Source organism: Pelodiscus sinensis, chromosome 7, assembly GCF_052426305.1.
Source record: "Pelodiscus sinensis isolate ZL-2025 chromosome 7, ASM5242630v1, whole genome shotgun sequence".
Lineage (NCBI taxonomy): Eukaryota > Metazoa > Chordata > Testudines > Trionychidae > Pelodiscus > Pelodiscus sinensis.
This window is the reverse complement of record NC_143058.1, coordinates 11445508-11466953: the sequence shown is the minus strand read 5'-3', so window position 1 is coordinate 11466953 and position 21446 is coordinate 11445508. Positions and strand designations below refer to the sequence as shown.

The 21446-nt window shown below is 44.1% G+C and overlaps 2 protein-coding genes across 5 annotated transcripts in view; both read left to right on the top strand.

The window, feature by feature from the left end:
• The window catches only part of MYLK (myosin light chain kinase), a 332061-nt gene extending 325356 nt beyond the window's left edge, over positions 1–6705 (top strand). For all 3 annotated transcript variants that reach the window (XM_006137678.5, XM_075933132.2, XM_006137677.5), the window contains 2 exons: positions 1475–1606; positions 4606–6705. In XM_006137678.5, coding sequence (XP_006137740.3) covers positions 1475–1606; positions 4606–4856 — 383 coding nt within the window. In that variant the 3' untranslated portion in view covers positions 4857–6705. The remainder of the gene's footprint in view (positions 1–1474; positions 1607–4605) is intronic.
• A 5545-nt stretch (positions 6706–12250) lies between these two features.
• The window catches only part of HACD2 (3-hydroxyacyl-CoA dehydratase 2), a 42450-nt gene continuing 33254 nt past the window's right edge, over positions 12251–21446 (top strand). The window contains exons 1-3 of one of the 2 annotated variants that reach the window (XM_075933131.2): positions 12251–12433; positions 18667–18784; positions 19731–19749. In XM_075933131.2, coding sequence (XP_075789246.1) covers positions 12297–12433; positions 18667–18784; positions 19731–19749 — 274 coding nt within the window. In that variant the 5' untranslated portion in view covers positions 12251–12296. Of the gene's footprint in view, positions 12434–12729; positions 12864–18666; positions 18785–19730; positions 19750–21446 lie in introns of those variants that run through there. The other variant, XM_025178756.3, reaches the window with a different exon arrangement.

Below are 21446 nucleotides of genomic sequence, written 5' to 3'. Positions count from 1 at the left end.
CTGCCGACAGAGGCATGTATTCTAGACACAGCCCTCCTGCCATGGCGCTTGGCTGACTTCTGCACCACTCAGCCAGGCCACCACGTGGGAGCAACTGGCACAAGCGACCATTTGGGCTCCACGCTCCCCATGCAACATGAGGAGCGCAGAGCCCAAAAGGCCATTTGGGCTCCGCGGTCCCCCGAGTGAGAGGCAGGAGGGGGAGGAGGAGAGAGACAGAGAGAGAGGCAGGAGGCATAGGAGAGCTGCGGGGGGGGGGGGGGGGGGAGGGGGAGGCAGTAGGAAGAGGAGAGAGAGAGAGAGAGAGAGACCTGAGGCTCAGGAGAAAAGACTGACATGGAGGAGAGACCTGAAAATCCCATCTTATGACGGGCTAATTGGCTAGTATATCTTATAAAACCAAAAAAATTTCTACAGACTATTGGAGACCAGCAATAATGCAGCATTAAATATAAGTGTGTGTGTTTGTGTGCGTGCATGTGTACATATGTGCCCATCAGGGTTGATGTATTGCTCAGAAAGTTTACTGCATACTGGTAGGCTTGCTGTTAATGCCAAGTAATAAAGGCATATTTGTCATCTCTACTTATGCCAAGTAATAAAGGCATATTTGTCATCTCTACTTATATCAGCTTTAGAGAGTGGTGTATGTGGGGAAAAGGAGGGAGCAACGTTTTCTAATGCATGTACCTAAAGCTAGGCATCCAAATCTGTATTTAGAGACCTTAATAAATGTCCTGATTTTTAGGGGTGCAGCATGCAGCATCTGCCATGTAAGTTAAAGGGGAGAGAGCAGGTGTGCAATTGGGATGTGAAAGTGTAAACATGTATGTGGTTAACCAATGAACCTGGCCTCATCAGTTAACCTTCACGGTTACACAAAGCTCCCCCTCCACCCTCTCTTGCCATGTGTCCAGGGGGAGGAAGGCAGTTCTGTGGAAGCCGGTATACTCAGGGAGAAAATTTAAAAGCTGGCTCCCCTGGTGCACTGGCTCCCGAGGAACTGTCTCCCCCATCCCTTGCTGCGTGTACACCTGTAACCCCTGAAATTTTCAGCAGTAACACGTTATCTATATAAACATATTTTAACATCCCTTGTGTACAACACCTCAGAAAATCAGGCTACTCATTCAGGTGCTTACGCATGTTGAACATCTAAACTAGAATGTTTTGGCCTAATTGGCAGGAAATGTCTGGCCTAATGGTGATAGACAAATACAAGCCAGAATAAAGAATTTGCATTATGTTGTACTTTGTCATTTGTACATAAATCATTCTGTTTGATAGTCTTACTCTTTGGCTATGAAAGACTAGAGCAAAAGGGTGGCATAGTTTCACTATTCCATTAGGTTTATAGCATTAAGTGTAATGGAGGGGGGAAAAGCAGCGTTCAGCGACTGTTTGGTTATTTTAATAAACCAAAACTCATTTCTAGGGAATTTTGAAATGACTAGTTCTCCTTTACTTCCTCTAGATGATGCTGCCAGGGCTTTCCTTGAAGCAGTGGCAGAGGAGAAACCCCCTGTAAAGCCATATTTTACAAAAACAATCCTTGACATAGAAGTTGTGGAAGGAAGTGCTGCTAGATTTGACTGCAAAATTGAAGGTACTTTAAATTAATGTGTGTCATTTTGCTTTCTCCCCTCCCCTGTCATTTCTTTGTATAGCTCTATCATGTAGTGCTCCATCCATTTTTGCTTTTGTTTCCTTCAGCTTTGCCATTATCTGCACTCTTACAACATGGAACATGTTGCAAAAATAAAATATATTTTGAGCCACACTGTGATCTCCCATACTTGCTATCAAATAGAAACTAGCTTCTACAGAGCTCCCATGGGCAAATCACTTTATCTTTCTCCATGGCTAAGATACCTACCTCAAATTGTAAGGGTAAATGATGTAATGTTGATGAGTTCCCAGATACTGCAATGAAGGGGGCCCTGGATGGATGGACTAGATAAATGTCCTGTGAAAATGTTCCAAACTCACAAACTGATGAGCCTGGGGTTCCTGCCACTTAAAGGGCTCCCGCTCTTAAATAATCGGTTTAACAGGGAGCCATTCTTGGGTCTTTACTCAGCACTTTGTTGATGCAGCAAGAAAGAGAATAGCCCGAAAGAGCTTGTGCTCGCATGTTTACATTAAGGAATAGCTCATGCAGTTCAGTAGTGTTAGAACTGTTTGCTTTCAGCAATCTCAGAGACTCACATTAGGATGGATAATCAGGTTGTGCAATGGGAGCCTTACATATATAACAGAAGAGAATTCTTCTCCATCTTCTTTTTCCTACCTAAGTGCTGGTCTCTTTCTCAGATGGACAAGAGAAGAAGTAGGGAAGAACCAAATAACCAGTTCCTTCTCCCCAAGAAAGGAGTAGAGAGCTCTTCTCAAGCTCAAGTGCCCTGTAGAGCAGAGGGTTGAGAATAGTGTGGAAAGTAGGCTATGTCTACACTGCTGTGTTTTGTTTTTTCAGAAAAAGGTATGCAAATTGTGAACTGCAATTTGCGTACTTTTTCCGATTCTTTTTTCGGAAGAGACTTTTCCAACATTTAGCCTATCTACATGGGGCCAAATGTTGGAAAAACCTCCTCTTTCGGAAGAGCCCTTATTCATCATAAAATGAGGAATACAGGGCTTTTGAAAGAGTGTGTCTGCTCTTCCAAAAAATATTTCAGAAGAGTAGATATGTTCCCTGGACTTGGTGGAGTTTTTGGTATACCGGAAAAACTGTGTAGTGTAGGCACAGCTGTAGAGTAGTAAAAGAGACATGAGGGCAGATGTATGTGTCAAATTCCTTTCCACCTGTCCCATATAGAGATGTGTACAAAAGTTGAACCTTTCTAGTCTGGCACCCTCAGGAACTGACCAGTGCCAAACTAGAGAATTTGCCGGACCATGGGAGGTCAATATTGTCTAACAGTATTACAGCACTATTAGAGCTTATTGGGCTCTGAGAAGACATTTGGAGGTAAATTAGAGCTAAATAACAGAACAGAACACCGAGGCTGCGTCTAGACTGGCATGATTTTGCGCAAATACTTTTAATGGAAAAGTTTTTCCATTAAAAGTATTTGCGCAAGAGAGCGTCTATACTGGCATGTGCCTTTGCGCAAAATATTTGCTTTTGCGCAAAAGCATCCATGCCAGTGTAGATGCTCTCTTGCGCAAGAAATAAATGTTGCTGTCTACACTGGCCCTCTTGCGCAAGAGGGCTTATCCCTGTGCAGGAGCGTCAGAGTATTTGCGCAAGAACCACTGATTTTGTACATTACAAAGTCAGTGTTCTTGCGTAAATACTCGCGGCCAGTGTAGACATGCAGCAAGATTTTGCGCAAAAGCAGCCGCTTTTGTGCAAAATCATGCCAGTCTAGACGCAGCCTGAGAGCCAGGACTGGTGGCTGTAAACAAACTTTATGGGACTGCAGGAAACTTGGCTACACCCATGATAAGTGGACATCCGACTAACTAAGATCATGCCAGACCACAGAATGTTGCCGGACCAGAGAGAGCCAGACTAGAGAGGTTCAACCAGTACCAATATGGTCACCCATTCCAGGTAGGGATGTTAGATAATATTTATTTTAATAATTCTGTAGCCACAAAAAATGTATTGGTTACATGGATACTAAAATACTCCCCAGGGGCAGAGCTGGCAGCTGGTGTGCTCCCGGTCCCACACCCAGGGAGGCCCCTTCTACTCCAAGCTGCTGCCTCTGTATCAAAGGCAGCTGCATTGGGTGGCAGGCAGAGCTGGTCCACGAGGTGAGCCAGTTTCAAAATTAGTTCCCTGTGCAGAAGCAGCAACAGGGGAGGAGAGGAGTTGTTTAGATAACAACTAAACCTAGGCTTATCGGTTAATCGTTTAAACCACTCTATACCAGAAGCCCTAATTTCAGGCCCCCACTTAGTCAATCTGATCAGTCCCATTTGCCTGTATTCTATACCGGGTAAGATGTTCAACTCCACTATGATCCCTTTGTATTGAATAAAAGGACCTGAGCAGTGTAAAAAGGCTACAAAAGGCCTGGATCTGGCATGGAAAGAATTCTCCTGCTATGGGTATTGCCAGACTACCTTTCAAAACCCCCTAATAAGCCCTGGCACAGGGGCATGCTAGACATGAGTTGGACATGCTGGCAGCAGGTAGGGCAACATAAGAAGGCTACCCTAACTTACAGCACAGAATTCCATATCCCTGCTATTTAAGTCTGTTTGTTGGGGATTATAGCGACTGAGAGCACTGTGAATACTTCATGTCCTAATAAAGAGTTTCAAGTCTGTCATTAGGGACTTATACTAGATGATGAATGAGCTGCTGTGAAAAGCTTTCTGCTTTCATTAGAAAACAGTAACAAATCAGATTAATAAATACTTCCATTGTTAATTTCAAATTTTTGTTTTTAGTAGGAAAGTGTTAGTAGACAACTGTAGATATTAAAAAATAGTAGTTCCTTTTAATTTATTTTCATTAAAGTTCAGTGGAACTACTTGTGTGCTTAAATTTATGCATATGATAAATCTGTGGGATTGAGGCCTAAAACATCTACAGGTTAACAGCATTTAGCTTGGCTTATTGCACCTGCTGTTTTTTCCCCACTGTCACAGGCTACCCTGACCCTGAGGTAATCTGGTACAAAGATGATCAGTCTATTAAAGAGTCTCGTCACTTCCAGATAGATTACGATGAGGATGGGAACTGTTCTTTAATTATTTCTGAAGTTTGTGGGGACGATGATGCCAAGTACACATGCAAAGCTGTTAATAGCCTTGGAGAAGCAACTTGTACCGCAGAACTCATTGTGGAAACAATGGGAAAAGAAGAGGAGGAGGAGGAAGAGGAAGAAGAGGAAGAATGAAACAAGATTAATCAGAAGAGACATTTGAAAAATCACATTAAAAAGACTATTTCTCTAAAACTCAGAAAACCATGTTATTAAAAGCACCTAGTGTGATACTTACATCATTGGGAGGAAGTATTTTTTCAGTGTGGTCAGTTGATACCTGTTTATTTTATTTATGGGCATTAATTGGTAACAGCAGGCACTTTAAGTTGCTGCATTTATTGGATTTACTTTAATTCAACTGTTGCCCAGCCTATTTTTAAAGTGAAAGTATCATACTAATCTACAATTATAACCTGAATTGTAAGTATCCTATTTATTGAACTCATTCATTTGCACCATCACTCTCATCAATCAATACTATAGCTGAGGTGGCTCTCAGAGATCTACATTTATCTCTATGCCCAGAAATCTTTTATCAAACAGACACAGACTCTATTGATCTTCATACAATTGTCATTCTTCACATAAGTTAACTGTAAGTGATGGTTATGCTATCACCATCATTGCAATTTGCACATTGTAATAGAATGAAACAATCTTAGTCTTTTCTCCTGTTTAATATAGTTTCACTGTGTCTGAACTTTACACACACATACTTATCTCTTCCAATTTGCTATTTAGGTATTACTAATTCCACTAATCCTAGACCTTCATGAGTTTGTATGAACTGATAGTTCTTTCCTCACCTTTAACCAAGTGATTCTAACTTAGCTACTTCCTCTGGTGGTGTCCGTTACCTTGTTTCAGTTACAGATATCTGCTTAAGAAACAAACGGAAAGTATAAAGAACCAGAAACCTTGCAGTTGTGCTTGTCATTTTAATAAAGATTCATCATTCATATAAGTGCTGCTGTGAACTATAGATCATTGCACATCCATTAACTTTTATCTGTGTGTGGAAACCTAGTTTAGTTAAAAATTTACTTGTACTTTATTTGGCCATTACACAACAGCTCTCAACTGATGATTAGCTGGAAATTGCCATAGCTTTTTGGAGTAACCAAAAAAAATTTAGTTTAAATTACAAACTTCTTTATACCAAGCAATTACCAAAGAACCTTGTATACTCTATGTGCTTGACCATCTAGTTTTCATCTTGACTGTCAGGAAGGCTTTTGCCTTCAAAGTTTTGGGGAAAAAAAAACTAAACAAAAAATACAGAAGAGTCTCTATTCTCAAAGTGATTAATGCACTCAAAATAAACAACTTTGCTTTTCTCTCACAATATTGGCATTTATTAGTTCTTTTTGTTCAGTGGTAATATCAGAGGCCATAAGCTGTTATGCATAATCTAAAAAGAATATATTTCCAGTATCTGCACATCATTCCAAATGCACATTTGTAATGTGTTTTATCCTTTTTTCCACTGTGTGTAAATTACAACGATTTCAAATTTCATTATGGAGATGTACGATATCAACTTTACGATGTCTGATATTACCTAGTTTTGTGGTTTGTATCATTTGCTCTTCTACGTGTCTTTAAAGTAACAATTCAAGATCAACTAATGTGGATCACACAATGTTGTTGTTTTTTTAAATAACTGTGTTGCTCTGTGTTGCTAGGTTCAAATTACCAGCACCAGCATGTCTTTTCTTTTTTAATGGATAAAGAACTCTCGTTATACTAAACACAATATTGCCACTATTCTTTTAAGGAAAGATTTTTTTAATCTGATTTAGAGCATATAAAGTTTTCCTCACATGTTTTATATGTGTTTAGGTAACAACAGGGTGTCTTTTGTACCTTACTAAAAATATGCTAAAGTTTTCCCATTTTGTTAAACCATCAGAATTGGGAGAAATGAGAACACTACAGCTGTAGTTACTCACAATTTCTAAATAAATAATACCACAAAGCATGCTGTTTGTATAATCAATTGCAGATTCCAGTTTATTCACACAGGTTGAGGAAGGCAAATATGATGTTTCCTTATTCTCTCTGGGTATGTCTACACTTGATTCCTCCTTCGAGGGAGGAATGCAAATATAGATAACCAAAACTGCAAATGAAGTGGGGATTTAAATATCCCATGCTTCATTTGCATAATCGCAGACTGCCGCTTTTCCACAATAGCACTATTTTGGGACATCAAACTCAGTCCCCATGGGGTTATTTCGAGAGAAAACCCTTCCCTCGAAATAACCCTTAAGCCTCATTGTTTGAGGAGTAAGGGTTATGTCGAGGGAAGGGCTTTCTCTCGAAATAATCCCACGGGGACTGAGTTTGATGTCCTAAAGTAGCATTATTGCAGAAAAGCGGCAGTCTGCGATTATGCAAATGAAGCGTGGGATATTTAAATTCCCGCTTAATTTGAAATTTCAGATGTCTACGTTTGCATTCCTCCCTCGAAGGAGGAATCAAGTGTAGACCTAACCCCCTATAATGAGCTTTACTTAGCTCAGAAATGGGGGGAAGAAGAAGTGGCAGGGGCTATGCTTCTGATTCCCATGGTGTATCTGCAGCCAGTTCAGGCCTCTGGACATAAATTAGAGCTGCTAGATGCTGCTCTAATTTACAACACTAGTGTAATCCTTATGGGACCATAAACTAGTTGGGAATTTTCAGCACATGGTCTGGAGGAAATTCTCAACTGGTTGGTTAGGGCCAGCTTCTATCACTTTATGCTATTTCAACAGCTCAAAATGGTCAGAAAAGGGGGAGAGTATATTTCCCAAAGTACAGATAAGTGCATGTGTAGATTAGGGTGTGAAAAATCATGATGCTTTTTCGTTGTGGAGAGGCAGTTGTTGCATATATAAAACAAAGCCTCTAGTATCAGAACACCTGATCCCTAGTGTAGTCATTTTCTAGTGTAGCTACTTAAAAGAGCTATACTCCTACAGGCTGTAAAGTTAAGCATATTTACCACTTGTCATGTCTCTTCATGAAAGAATATATATGATCCTTTAATATATGATAATGGTCAAGGCACCATGCAGAATGTGCCCAAGATAAAATTCAATGTGTTTGAGAAATACGCCAACTATTTTTATAGAAATGCTTACTATAAGCATTACTTTAACATTGGAGAAGCAGTGGTGATTTGAAGAATTAAAAACAGACTTATGCATGTGCTTAACTCTACTCAATGAAGTCAAAGACTACTCATTTACTTACATTTGCAGGATTGCAGTTTTAGATGCGCTTGCCTGGTGGTGTATCCATCCACCTCCAACAGCACAGCTGATGCCTCATGTTCTGAGGAGGAGGGGTTGCCTTGTATATTAAAAATGTACACACTTGGACTGAAGTGGAGATGAACGTAGGAGATAGCTGTGTAGAGAGTCTCTGGGTTAAGCTAAAAGGGGTAAAAAATGAGGGTGATGTCATGCTAGGAGTCTACTACAGGCCACCTAGCCAGGTGGAAGAGGTGGATGAGGCCTTTTTTAAACAACAAAACTATCCAAAGCCCAAGATTTGGTGGTGATGGGGGACTTCAACTATCCAGACATATGTTGGGAAACTAACACAGCGGGGCACAGGCTATCCAATACGTTTCTGGACTGCATTGGAGACAACTTTCTGTTACAGAAGGTTGAAAAAGCTACCAGAGGAGAAGCTGTTCTGGATTTGATTTTAACAAATAGGGAGGAACTAGTTGAGAACTTGAAAGTGGAAGACAGTATGGGGGACAGTGATCATAAAATAATAGAGTTCATGATCTTAAAGAAAGGTAGAAGGGAGACCAGCACAATTGAGGTAATGGATTTCAGGAAGGCAGATTTTGATAAGCTCAGAGAACTTGTAGGTAAGGTCCCATGGGAAGCAAAACTGAAGGGAAAACAACTGAGGAGAGTTGGAAGTATTTCAAAGGGACGTTGTTAAGGGCCCAAAAGCAAACAATTCCGCTGTGTAGGAAAGATAGAAAATATGGCAAAAGACCAGCTTGGCTTAACAAGGAGATCTTGCATGATCTCAAAATAAAAAAGGAGTCTCATAAAAAATGGAAACTAGGACAAATAACAAAGGATGAATATAGGCAAGCAACACGGGAATGCAGGGGCAAGATTAGAAAGGCAAAGGCACAAAATGAGATCAAACTAGCTACAGGCATAAAGGGAAACAAGAAGACCTTTTATAAATACATCAGAAGCAAGAGGAAGACCAAGGACAGGGTAGGCCCACTGCTCAGTGAGGAGGGAGAAGCAGTAACAGGAAACTTGGAAATGGCGGAGATGCTCAATGACTTCTTTGTTTCGGTCTTCACCGAGAAGTCTGGAGGTGTGCCTAACGTAGTGAATACAAGCAGAGAGAGGGTAAGTTTAGAGGATAAGATACACAAAGAACAAGTTAAAAATCACTTAGGAAAGTTAGATGTCAGCAAGTCACCAGGTCCTGATGAAATGCAGCCCAGGATACTCAAGGAGCTGATAGAGGAGGTATCTGAGCCTTTAGCTATGATCTTTGAAAAAACATGGCAGACAGGGGAGATTCCAGAAGACTGGAAAAGGGCAAATATTGTGCCCATCTATAAAAAGGGGAATAAGAACAACCCAGGAAACTACAGACCGGTCAGTTTAACGTCTGTCCCAGGGAAGATAATGGAGCAGGTAATTAAGGAAATCATATGCAAACACTTGGAAGGTAATAAAGTGATAGGGAATAGCCAGCATGGGTTTGTGAAGAACAAGTCATGCCAAACTAATCTGATAGCTTTCTTTGATAGGATAATGAGCCTTGTGGATAAGGGAGAAGCGGTGGATGTCATATACCTAGACTTTAGTAAGGCATTTGATACGGTCTCGCATGATATTCTTATTGATAAACTAGGCAAATATAACTTAGATAGGGCCACGATAAGGTGGGTGCATAATTGGCTGGATAACCATAGTCAGAGAGTTGTTGTTAACCTCTAAAAATTTGAAATGTAGGTCAGACCCCTTTGGAAATCTTAGATGTACTCTGTGGACCCCCATGTTGTCCACAGATCACAGTTGAAAAATCACTGTTCTATGGCAACAATGACCTTTTACAGACCCTCATGGACATAGTCTGTGGACGACATGGGTCCACAGGCCTGAAATTGAAAAACACTGGCCTGCACCATTAATGACCCAAGGGAGCCTTATTCTTGAACCTCATTGAAATTTCTTTACATAGTTAAAGAATCTATACTATAAATATTACTGCATCAGAAATAATTTCTGGTAAGTCTTTAAAGTCATTGAGCCAAATTGACTTTAGATACTTGCACACAGCACACTGAATTCAGTGAGAGTTGTACTTGTTAATGTGAAAGCAGGATTTGGACTTTCCTCTTGCGGTATCTATGAGACAATGTATGTGTGCCTGTATCTATAGTGTAGACGCTAAATTCCTTGTATCTTTGTAAAGTAGCCACACTATAAAGCCCTGTATAGACAAAGTGAAAACTGTAGTAGGATACTATGAAGCAACTCCATGGAATATTTGCAATTTCGTAAAAGAAAGGATTTAATGTTCTCCCTTCATTGCTGTACTTTGTAAATTAAATAATCTGGTAATATAAAAATGTATATAGGTACTAGTTCTAGTTATATCTGAGACTAAAAAGCCATTGAAAGTTGTGTTGTGAATGTAATACTATAACCATTTTGAAAGTCTCAGAGAGGTAGCCATGTTAATCTGTAACTAACAAAATTTTAAAAACAACAATGGTCCTGTAGCACCTTAGAGATCCACATGGGTGGATCCTTACAGCTGCTCACAACCCAGCTAAAGTGAAATGTGGGTTCTTCTGCCCACAGATAATATGGCAGGGCTAAGCTGTTAGTGGACTGAGGGCAGATCTACACTGAACCTGGAAGGAAGGCTTAAGGTACACAACTGCAGCTACGCAAAATGCATACTTGGAGTAATCTTACCTTAAGATGAGCCGTGGTGGCGTCCACACTGAGGGAGGCTGACAGGAGCAAAAGCCTCCCATCAGCTTCCCTTACTCCTCACAAAGAGAGGAGCGCTGAACACTGGCAGGAACTGCCTTTAGCATTCGATTTACGGGTGTATACTAGACCCGCTAAATTAAACTGCCAGAGTGTCAATCTTCCAGTAAAAATAGACATACCCTGAATTTCAAGCTACCTCTAATCTAGCCCCAATTCTGCCCTTGAATTACTCAGTAATTAGGATGCAAATCATTAACCACTCTGTATGAAATATTGCCCCATTCCAATCTGCTGGACTTTTCCAATGGAAAATAAGGCTCAGATTCCATCTACCTGGGGTACAAAGCTAATGCCACCTTTCTCCATCTATGCAAAGCACTGGGGGTGGAGGGTGTCTCAGCTGAACATACTGTATCCCTTCAGTATCACTGTGGCTAAAGCTGGCCCCATTTGCCGCTTCCTTAGCGCCTCAACCCCAGGAGCATGGTGCCTACCCAGGAAGCTCAACATAGTTAGTGGTGAGGGAGCAGCTTGAGCCGATGATGGGATGTGGTACGACAGGGGTACTCAACACGCGGGCCACATGCGACCCGAGATTCATTTGTTTGTGGCCGCAGTGGAGTTTGGGTTTACACAGGGCCCGCAGGTGGGATCCTTTGAACATGGCCTCCACTGGGAACACACTCCACAACAATGAGGCATCTCCCAGGCGAGGTGAACACTGAAAGATACTAGACTGGCTGGCTGGAATAGATGGGTACAGAGTGTCAGCGTATCTAGCCCCCAGGGAAGAGGGGCTGGGAGCGCCAGAGTATTGTGGGAAGTGTAGGCTGCTTAGCCTTGTGGGCAAAGTCTGAGAGGTACTGACTAGGTCACACTGGCCACGTTTGGGTCCGGTGTCGTGGCTTAAGGCTTAATTTTTTGTATTCATGCCCATCAGTGTAAAAAGCTATTTGCATATATATTTGCATGTATAATGCAACCACACTTAAGTTGTGGCCCCCGACCTTCCAAAGTGGAGTAGCCCTGTGGTATGAGATCCTGCCTGCAACAGGCTTCATGGGCTGGTTCCTGGCCCTGCCCAGCTTGTCCCTCATCCCCAGATACTGCAACCGGGCAAGGAGAAGAGACCTGCAGGCCATGCCTACCCAGTGCTACCCGATGGAATGGAGTTAATGAATGTTTTCGGTCTAAGGGACTGGAGAAGCAGTTCCCGGAGTGAAGAGCCCTGGTCCCTGTTCAAAGCAGTTGGGCTCCAGCAAACAGGAACTTCTGTGTCTGTCCTGTGTTGTGTGTTGCACCTAAACCTAGAAAGTGGGGGAAGCGCTTCCCAATAGGGGCACGACGAGGCTTAACCCGTGACACGAAGCACCGCAAACCCGTGTCTGCCCACCAGAAGCCCCCCGTGTTATTTTTAATTGGCAGTCGGGGGGGAACGTTCCCCTGCCCTGCCCCCCCCCGGCTCGGCGGGAACTGAGAGCAGCTTGGCCCGGGCCCAAGCTGGCGGCGGGCGCCTCAGAGCGCCGGGCCGGGAGGGGAGGAGGCGGGGCCGCGCGGCCGGCAGTTGCTGGGCGGGGCGGCAAACATGGCGGCGCCTAGGAGCGGCGGCGCGAGCCGGGCGGATAACGGCTACGGGAGCCAGCAGCCGGCGCGGCGGAGGAAGGGCCCGGGCGCGCTGGCCACGGCCTACCTGGTCATTTACAACGTGGTGATGACCGCGGGGTAAGACGGGGCGAAGCGCGGCTCCCGCCCGCGTGCTGGGCCGCTCCGCACTCCCCTGCCACGGGCCCTAACCGCCTCCCCACGTGAGCCCGGGGGCAGCCTGCGGGCCCGGCCGCGCTCTGTGCCCCACCCCGCGGCTGCTTGTCCGCCTGCCTCGCCCCCCGGCTGCACCTGGAAACCTGCCCTGCCCGCGCGGCGGCGGCGGCGGGGGGCGGGGGGGAGCTGTTCCCACGCCCCCCCCCCCAGGCCTGGAAGGGAACCGTCCCCCGACGGCGGTTAAAAGGCTCCCCTGCGCGTGGGATCGCTTTGCGGGCATCCTCTGGGGTGCGCCCTCATGGGGGCCCGCGCAGACTCCTTCAGGGTCCTGCCTCGCGCCCGCCTCTGCCCTATATTCGAGAGCGTTTGTCTGTGCGAGAGCTCCGGCTAAGTGGTAAGAGGTAGGGCCAGCAAGTGGGGCATGCCGCTTCCTCCTAGCCTAAAGCAAGGGCAGGGCGTGGCTGGGCCAGGGCACTGGGATATGCCTGCAATGGGACTGAAATCCATACAGAAAAGAGGTGGAATTAGCAGGCAGGTAAAAGGGGCTGGCTGGGGGTGCGTCCCTCCTGCATCCAGGACTGCCCCAGCCTCCCACCCCTCTTCAGGGAGGATGTGGGGGGCAAGAGAGCTAAAGCTCATTCCCCCGCCCCATCCCTGATTTGCACTGGGACATTACTGCCCTTCTTTCTTCAGAGAGTAAGGAAATTGCACACTTGACTGCATTTCTCGCTCTGGCTGGGGAGCGCAGGGTGCAGACAAACCTGCATTTGTCCCAGCTGCAGGGGACATGCACCCCTCCCTCGGCTGTGCCCATGGGAGCTGCAGCTATCGACAGGTGCTTCTTACCTGGCTTCCACTCGCTGTGGTGAGAAACTGCTGAGGTAGTTCTCTCTCCCTGGGGCACTTCGCATACTGAACTCCTCATTTACACCCTCACCTAAAAACAATGATTTAAATGAAGAAAAATACAAATTGAATTATGGACCCAAGAAATGCCAGGTAAATCATCTAATAATAAATAAGCAGTGATCGGGAACTCTCATATGACACCAGTGTGAGTGAGATTTTTTTTAATGAGCTTTTATGGTCTTGTTGCATAGAGTGAAAATCTTTTACAAGGAGAGACTTGAGGAGGGAGCCTTAAAATGAACCCTAAATTAAGACATCTTCTAACAGACTTGGTTGGTGTGGTGTTGGGCAAACAAATCTGATAGGTCTTGTTCCTTTTTTGAGTGCTTGCTTATATATATTTCAATTGAGGTGTATTTGTGCCACAAGCACAATTGCCACAAAGTTTTTACCTTAGCTGCTGCCCATTGGGTTGGCTGTGGAGTGCATTGGTGAGGCACACTATATATATGACATTGGTGAATCAGCAGCCCCTCAGTTCCTTCTTACTGCAGTGATAGCTGTTGGAACTTGTGGCTCTCATTTATCTAATGCTTCCAGCTCTTTGTTGTGTAAATAGTTAAATTAGTGTTAGTTAAGTTAGTGTTAGCAGTTGGAGGAGAAAGGGGGGCAGAGATTTCCTCTTCTCACTGGTGGTCCTTTTGGGGCCTGGCACATGCCAAAGTCCTAGAACTTCAAACTCTACATGTCTTGCCTCAAGTCTACGCTTATGAGCAGGAGTCGACAAATACACTCGCCCACGGCAAGTAGATATTACCAGCTGGCAAGTGCAGGGGTGGACTGGCCCGGTGCGCCATTGTGACGGGCTAACTGAAGCCCGCACTATGGGGGGGTGCGGCCCCATCTGATCTGCTGACTGGAAAGGGGGAAGTGTGGCGATTCTCAGCACCGGGCTGCCTGCGTGCAGCTCTGGCACGAGGAGGTGGGGCGCAAGCCAGAGGGGGTGGTCTACCGGCAGACGCCAGGACGCTGGCGTGATGTGACATGGCGTCCTGACGTCATGGCCGGCGACCGCCGGATTCAAAAAGGCTCCGGCAACCTCGCAAAGTGGAAGGCAGAAGCCAGATGGGGAAGGGGAAGGGGATTGTGCTATGCTGTGGGAAGGGGAGGGGGAAAATATGGGGAAAGGGGATTGTACTGAGGGGAGGGGAGGGGAAAAATATGGGGAAGGGGCTTGTGCGGAGGGGAGGGGAAGGGGAAAAATATGGGGAAGGGGCTTGTGCGGAGGGTAGGGGAGGAGAGGAGGTCAGGAGAAGAAGAAAGGGGAAGGCACCAAGGGACAAGGGTGCTCCTTGCATGGAGCTGACTGACTGAGTGGGGCTGATTAATCACCTGTGAAGCTGTGCTGCAGTACAGCTTAGAGGGAACACTGCTCAGCACCATCACTTCCCTGCAGAGTCCACCTTACATGGCTCTCATGCCCCAGTGTGGCCTTCCAAAGCATCCAAATCCTCAGCGTTAGCGTGCCTGGCACTGCCAGCTCCCTCTGGTACCAGCGGTCCCTTAAGACTACTGACCTCTCAACACCAGTCTGCTACATGCAGAGTCCCATCTTCTTGCAGTCTCCGAGAGATGATCCTTGGGTGTTGGGGGTATCCTTCAGAGTATGGCCCCTCGTCTCATTGCTGATCTTTGCGCGTGCATCTTTTTCTTGATCCTTGACATGATATTCTCGTTGCCAATCCCGCTCTCTGCACCAGCCCTGCTTTCCACACGGTTTTGCAGCATACTGACTGATTGCAGTTAGTACCATTAATGGTGCAATTAAAAGGTCATCTCCATGCTTTGTGGCACTGTCGATGTGTCCTGTACTGCTCCACAGTTCGGGATTACCCTCGCTTTCCTGGAGGAAAGCCTTCGTAGCATCAGACTGTTTGACACAGGCGGGTCCTTTCCCACCCAAAGACCTAGGTACTCCAGAGCAGTGGTATGCATGTGTAGCTGTGTACACAGTTAACCAATGAGCCTGGACAGTTAACCGTCACAGTTACATGCACCCTCTCCCCTTATCCCCTGATCCTGTGGTGGACCAGCTTGCTATATGCCTTATCTCCATTCCCACTAGTCCATAAGGTGCTCCTCAGGAACTGGGCAAATGTCATTCTGGTAGCCCCGGCCTGAGTATGCCAACATTGGTTTACCCTACCCTCTTGGACTTGTCAGTTTGGCCACATACTCTTGGATCACATCACCCTGTCCACCTCTCTGTGCCCATGGGTCCACCTTTTGAGCCTCTAGCAACTATTCTACCTTTCACGGAACGTGGCTTTTCTCATCACCTTCACCTCCCCCATTCAGGTATCGGACCTGTATCAGAGGCAGCAGGGGTGGAGAGGAGAAGCAGGAGCCAGTGCTGACGGTAGCTGGCTTAAAAGCCAGTTATCCCAGCACTGGCTCTGTGGTGCTGCCCCTCTCCCTGTGCTGCATGCCTCAATTGGAATAGATATGAGCATTGCATCTCAAAGAAAACAGTTACAGAGAAAGCAGTCTCAGAGATGTAGCAGTTACAAAAGAGGGATGTGATTGGTTAACTGGTTAAATGTAATGTTTAACTGGTTAACCTATTAAAGAGAGCATAGGCAGGGGTCCTGGACTGGAGTGCCCCCCACTTGTGGCGGGCCCGGTAGGGCTGGAGCAACACTCTGCCCATGGAACTAGTAAGCCTGACCCATTAAGGATGAGGCTTACCAGTTAATGATTCACTTTCCTATTACAAAAGGTTGTTTTATGGTTAGTTCTTATAAGGTTTCAAGTCCATCCCTTTTGTGATGAAATTTCTTTTCTTACACGTTCCAGCAGGACATTGAGTGCAGTGCTTATTTTTAAATCTTTTTATTAAAGTAGACTCAGGTTGTCAAAACACATCACTGGAGGTGAAGCTGGGTGGATTTCAACTTGCTGAATTTTACGTTCTCTTAGGCATCTGTGTAATACAAGAGGGTCCAACCCACAGCCAACTTGCAAAACTATGCATGAGAATATATCTATTGTGAAATTAATAGATGGACGTTTATGATATAATCTCTGATTACTTAATGAACAGAAAAATCTGTCATCTTTTCTGGTATAATTAAATTTTCATAGATGTGTGATTATATGAGCAGTAAATAAAACACAGCCAAAGTCAGGTATGGCATGCAAAATTTCAACAGGGTTGTTTTTGCTTAGGAAAGCTTGTTGCAGTGGAGTGAAGAAGAATGGTCCAATAGTTAGGGCACTGAATTTAAAATTTGGATTTGAAGCAGAGTCCCAAACAGAATTCCTGTGTGACCTTGAGCAAGTGTCTATGCTCTGTTCCCCATCTGAAAAATGAGGATAATAGGCAAGAACTGAGGATAATAGGCAAGAACTATCTCATGGGAAGATGATTGTCATTGAGATTAGGATGGAGCTGGGGATAAGGCATTTGAGATGTAGGAGGAGGATCCAGGCTGGGGCCAAGGTTTTGACGTACAGGAGGGGGGTGAGAACAAGAGGTTGGGTTGCGGTTGCAGGGTCTAGGGACTTAGAGTGCATTAGGGAACTCAGGGATGGGGCAGGAGGTTGGGGTGCTTACCTGAGGCAGTTTCCCTTTTGTGGGGAAGCAGGTGGCCCAGTGTAGGCCACACTGCGTACATTTATCTGCAGACACTGTCTCCAGCAGTACCCATTGTTGAGGAAAATTGCTAGGTTTACTCTAAAGAGAGAGAATTTTTCTGCAGGATTTGAAATTGGTTAAATTGTTTCTGTTACAACTTTAAAATTTCAAATCAAGGAAAGTTAATATCAGAACCTAATGTCTCATTGGGTCCCTCAGTCAGAAATAGGTCTGCAGAGATCCTATGCTCTGCAGAACAGTGAGGGACACATACTGGGGAACTCAAGTTTTAGGGCAGTGTGGACTCAATAGAAAGAAGGCATCTGGGGAGTTCAGTTACGAGCAGCGCTACAAGATGTGTGGAAAGCAATGACATTTGTGAATCCCCACGCTTGCCCAGTAGCTTTATACGCCATGACACTTACTCACAAAACCACTCTGAATTTTAATTTAAGACTGATAGTTGCAGGATGGGAAGAAGAAAGCAGAATTATAGGCCTGGTCAACACTAAAAAGTTAGGTTACCCCCAGGTACAGAAGCTAGGGTTGTGAAAAATCCACATCCCTGAATTATGTGGCTAAGCCAACTAGGGAAGTAAAATCCCATTTAAAAAATTAACCGGTTAAACGTTACGTTTAACCAGAAAACCGGTATCCCACAACAGGGCCCCGCCTGCTGTGGTGCCACAATTGTAACTCTATGGCATCCATAATGCAGACATGACCTAAGTAAAATGCACAAGGCACAGATCTTGGTTTGTTACAGCTAGTTCTTTTACGGAATAAAACCAATATACCTCAAAATGAATTCTGTGCTAACTTAAACCAAGCAGAACCCTACTGAATGCAGTGGAATTCCATGATGTGTAAGTCAGTACAGGTAATATTTGAAATGGTAGAAGTGTACTTTGTTTTTTAGAACCTACCTACTGAGAATTTAGACCCCGAAGCTCAAAACTCTCTCCATAACAATAATGGGCACAGCAAGCAAATTCTAACGCTTTTAAAAAAAAAAAAAAAAAAATAAGAACTTCTCTGGAGAAAACCAGGTGTGTGTAATTTTGTCCTTTCACAATTAAATCTTCACACCAGGCAATCATCATCTGCTGTTGTTAAATAAAACAGTGTTTTCTCATAAATGGAAGAGTATTCCTAGGGGAATTCTGCGTGACCGCACAATGCAGATTTTCGTCCTCCCCATTTCCCAACTAGTGCTACAGAGTTGCTGGCCACCGACAGGGGCCGCTAACCTTGGCAGAGCCCAGCTCACAAATGGAAGATAGTGCTGGGGGTAAGGGGAGCCAGAGGGTTCTTGACAGATGTAATTTCTAGTATGCCTTGGAGGGAAGAGGCCATGTGCAGGAGACTCCATATAAAGGCAGGACTCCACATTAGGCTGTTTCTTCCTCTGGATCTCTGGCAGAACGTCTAGACTGCAGGCTTCTTTCGGAAGAAGCTTTTCTGGAAATACCCCCATTTTAACAGCTCTAGTTTTGTATACATTCAAACTTTGAAGACTATGCAGAATGTCGAGATACTGGCCTACTGTTGACATGGTGCAGGATTTTTGTATGACTGTTAACTGAAACCTAGCTGATAAGGATGGAAAATAGTTTTTCTAGGTCAGAGGGTAACTTTAGCTTTGCGCATTCTCAGTATACGTGGTCAATTTAATATCCTCTTATCCTCAGTCTTTTCTTGTCTTTTCCAGATGGCTTGTTATAGCAGTTGGTTTAGTTCGATCATATCTGACTAAGGGTAGCTACCATAGTCTTTATTATGCAATAGAAAAGCCCTTGAAATTCTTCCAAACTGGAGCTCTGCTTGAGGTATGTTTACTTTTTTTAATGTTGCTAACAACTAAGCAAGTCTCAGAGGGGTAGCCGTGTTAGTCTGTAGCTAAAAAAACTTAAAACTTGTTTGTCATCTGAAGAAGTGGGTTGTGCCCACGAAAGCTCATGACACTATTTATATATTTTTGTTAGTCTCTAAGGTGCTACAGGACCACTGTTGTTTTTTAACTAAACAGGTGACAAGTGACAAGCTGTTGTTAAATGTCACTTCATTTTGAATGATCATCTAATAATTAGCAATGTTTATTTTCAGTGCACTTTACAAATATTCATTACATAAGTCTCCTGCCTCTGTGATAGAGATTTTATCCACATTTTACAGATGTGTTGATGATAAAATAACAAAACTTCCTCTAATCTACAAATATAGACAGTGTCAAAACTGAAATATTAAGCATAGTACATTTCTGGAAACTTAGATGTTGACACTTGAAAAGTGCAGCAAGTAGTGATAACTTGGAAAGATTCCCAATTATAGTAGTGTTAATGCAGTGGTTCTCAGCCAGGAGTTTGGGGCCCCCTGGAGGGTTGTGAACAGGTTTCAGAGGGGTTGTGAAACATGATTGGCATTAAACTCATAGGACCTATGACAGAAAGTCAAAACCCCATCATTCAAAACCGCAGCCAAGGGCCCTGAGCCCTGCTGTGCGGGGCTGAAACTGAATCCTAAGTAACTTAGCTTTGCAAGACCTGTGGGGCCCTGGCTAATTGCTCTCCTGTTTACCCCCTACCACCAGCCTTGAAAGAAAACCGTTATTGTAGCACAGGTGGAGTTTTTATCGCATGTTGTGGGGAAGGGTGGTTCAGAAAATAAAAGGTTGGGAACCCCTTTGTTAGAGGATACTGTTCTGTTTAAATTGTTTTACAAATGATTAAATTTGAAGTATCTCTGTTATTGATTAGAATTTTCTTTTTGTTCCAGATTCTACATTGTGCATTTGGTAAGCTTGAAATTGATTTTCCTGTTTTTTCTCATGGATAAAATACTGTCTTGATTTTTTAAAAATCATCATTTAGTTTTACTAATATTATGGCGTAAATGCCTAGTTTCGTTCTTGCATAACTTCCCTGACTTCTGTGTAAATGTAAATTAATTTCAGATGTCTTTTGTTAAAATATGAATTCAGTAAATGTTAATTCTAGTTGACAAAGAAATTTAGAGGAATCACAGTTTTAAAATTTGGCCAAACTAAAAGCAAACAATTACAAAGAGAGAGAAAATAACTTAATGAACACTTACATAGCCTTTCATGACAAAATATATAGCCCTCTTGAAGAGCTTTGTAAATGCAGTACAGCACACCATTTACCCATCTCTACACTTCTTTCCCCCAAAACCTCCTTCATTTAGGAAGCTAAAATATCAGACAGCTGTGAGCATAATTACAATCTTTGATTTCTAGTATATTAACCAAAACAGAGTGAAGAGACGCTATCTTTTGAGAATTTACCGAGAGGGTGTGTGTTTTTTCTGGTATTTAGATGGAGTTGGTTATCTTGGAACTAGGAGGTAAATTTCAATAGAATATAAACCACCTTGTATTTTAAATCTGATCTGACCCAACATTCTATTGTTTTAGTGTTCAGAAATGTCACTGTAGGAAATGGTTGCATCAGTACATCTGTTTAAAAGGTGGAGCTTTCTAAATCCTCTAAAACTGACATGATTAGCTGAATTTCTTTGAAATATGTTGCATCTCAGAATAATGTTACATTAGGTTAGAGCCAAATCTGGAGTAAGTTGAGCCAGGAGTTCCAAAGGCATAACCTTCCCCCTCCAGTAACCCTATTTAAAAAAAAAAAAAAAAAAAAAAAGTTTCTGGGTGGGTGTGATAGGGTACCTGCTGGAGGCCTCAGGGCTCTGCCACACCTATCCCAGGAAGGGAGCAGTAGAGAAGTCCTCCAAGCAGGCTAGAGTGGCTGAAGGGCAAGCAGCCAATCAGAGCCCAGGAGGACCCCATAACAGGAGAAAGCAGGACAGAGCAGTAATTAGTTGCTGCATGGAGATGGAGAAGAAAGGACTCTGGACCTGGTTGCCTGGAAGAGCAGCAGGGCCATGGACACCTCAGCATGGGCAGAGATTGAGGGAGTGAGATGCTCCTGGCTAGCTGGTAGGATTGAGCCAAAGACAGCTTGCTAGCGGGGAACTCTGATGGAGTTCTTGCCTGGCTGCAGGGCCTGAGCCTGGGGAGGGCCACAGGACGATGTCACCAGTGAGGAAGCCATGAGGATACATCCTTATATCTGGGCTAGACTACTTAAAAACTAAAGCTTAGGGACACCTAGAGCGACAACACCAGAGGGATACTACGATAGGCCCAGTGGTCTGTATACCCTGGAAGGGGTCTGTTCTGGTTAACCTGCAGACAATGTGTGACTTGGCTGGAGCACTGAGTCACTGGAAAAGCTGCCTGAGAACTACTGAAAGGGGTCACCAGAACTAAAGAATGCAGAAGCACCCAACCAGATGGGATCACTCGCAAGAGGTGGATGCCAACCCCATTACAATGCAGATATGTTAGCGTATAGAGTAAACAATTAACCAATAAGCCTAGTCTTATCAATTTAATCCTATTGACTACATGCACTCCCTCCCCCCCTGCTGCCTCTGGCTTTAAGCAGGCTTCCCAGAAGCACT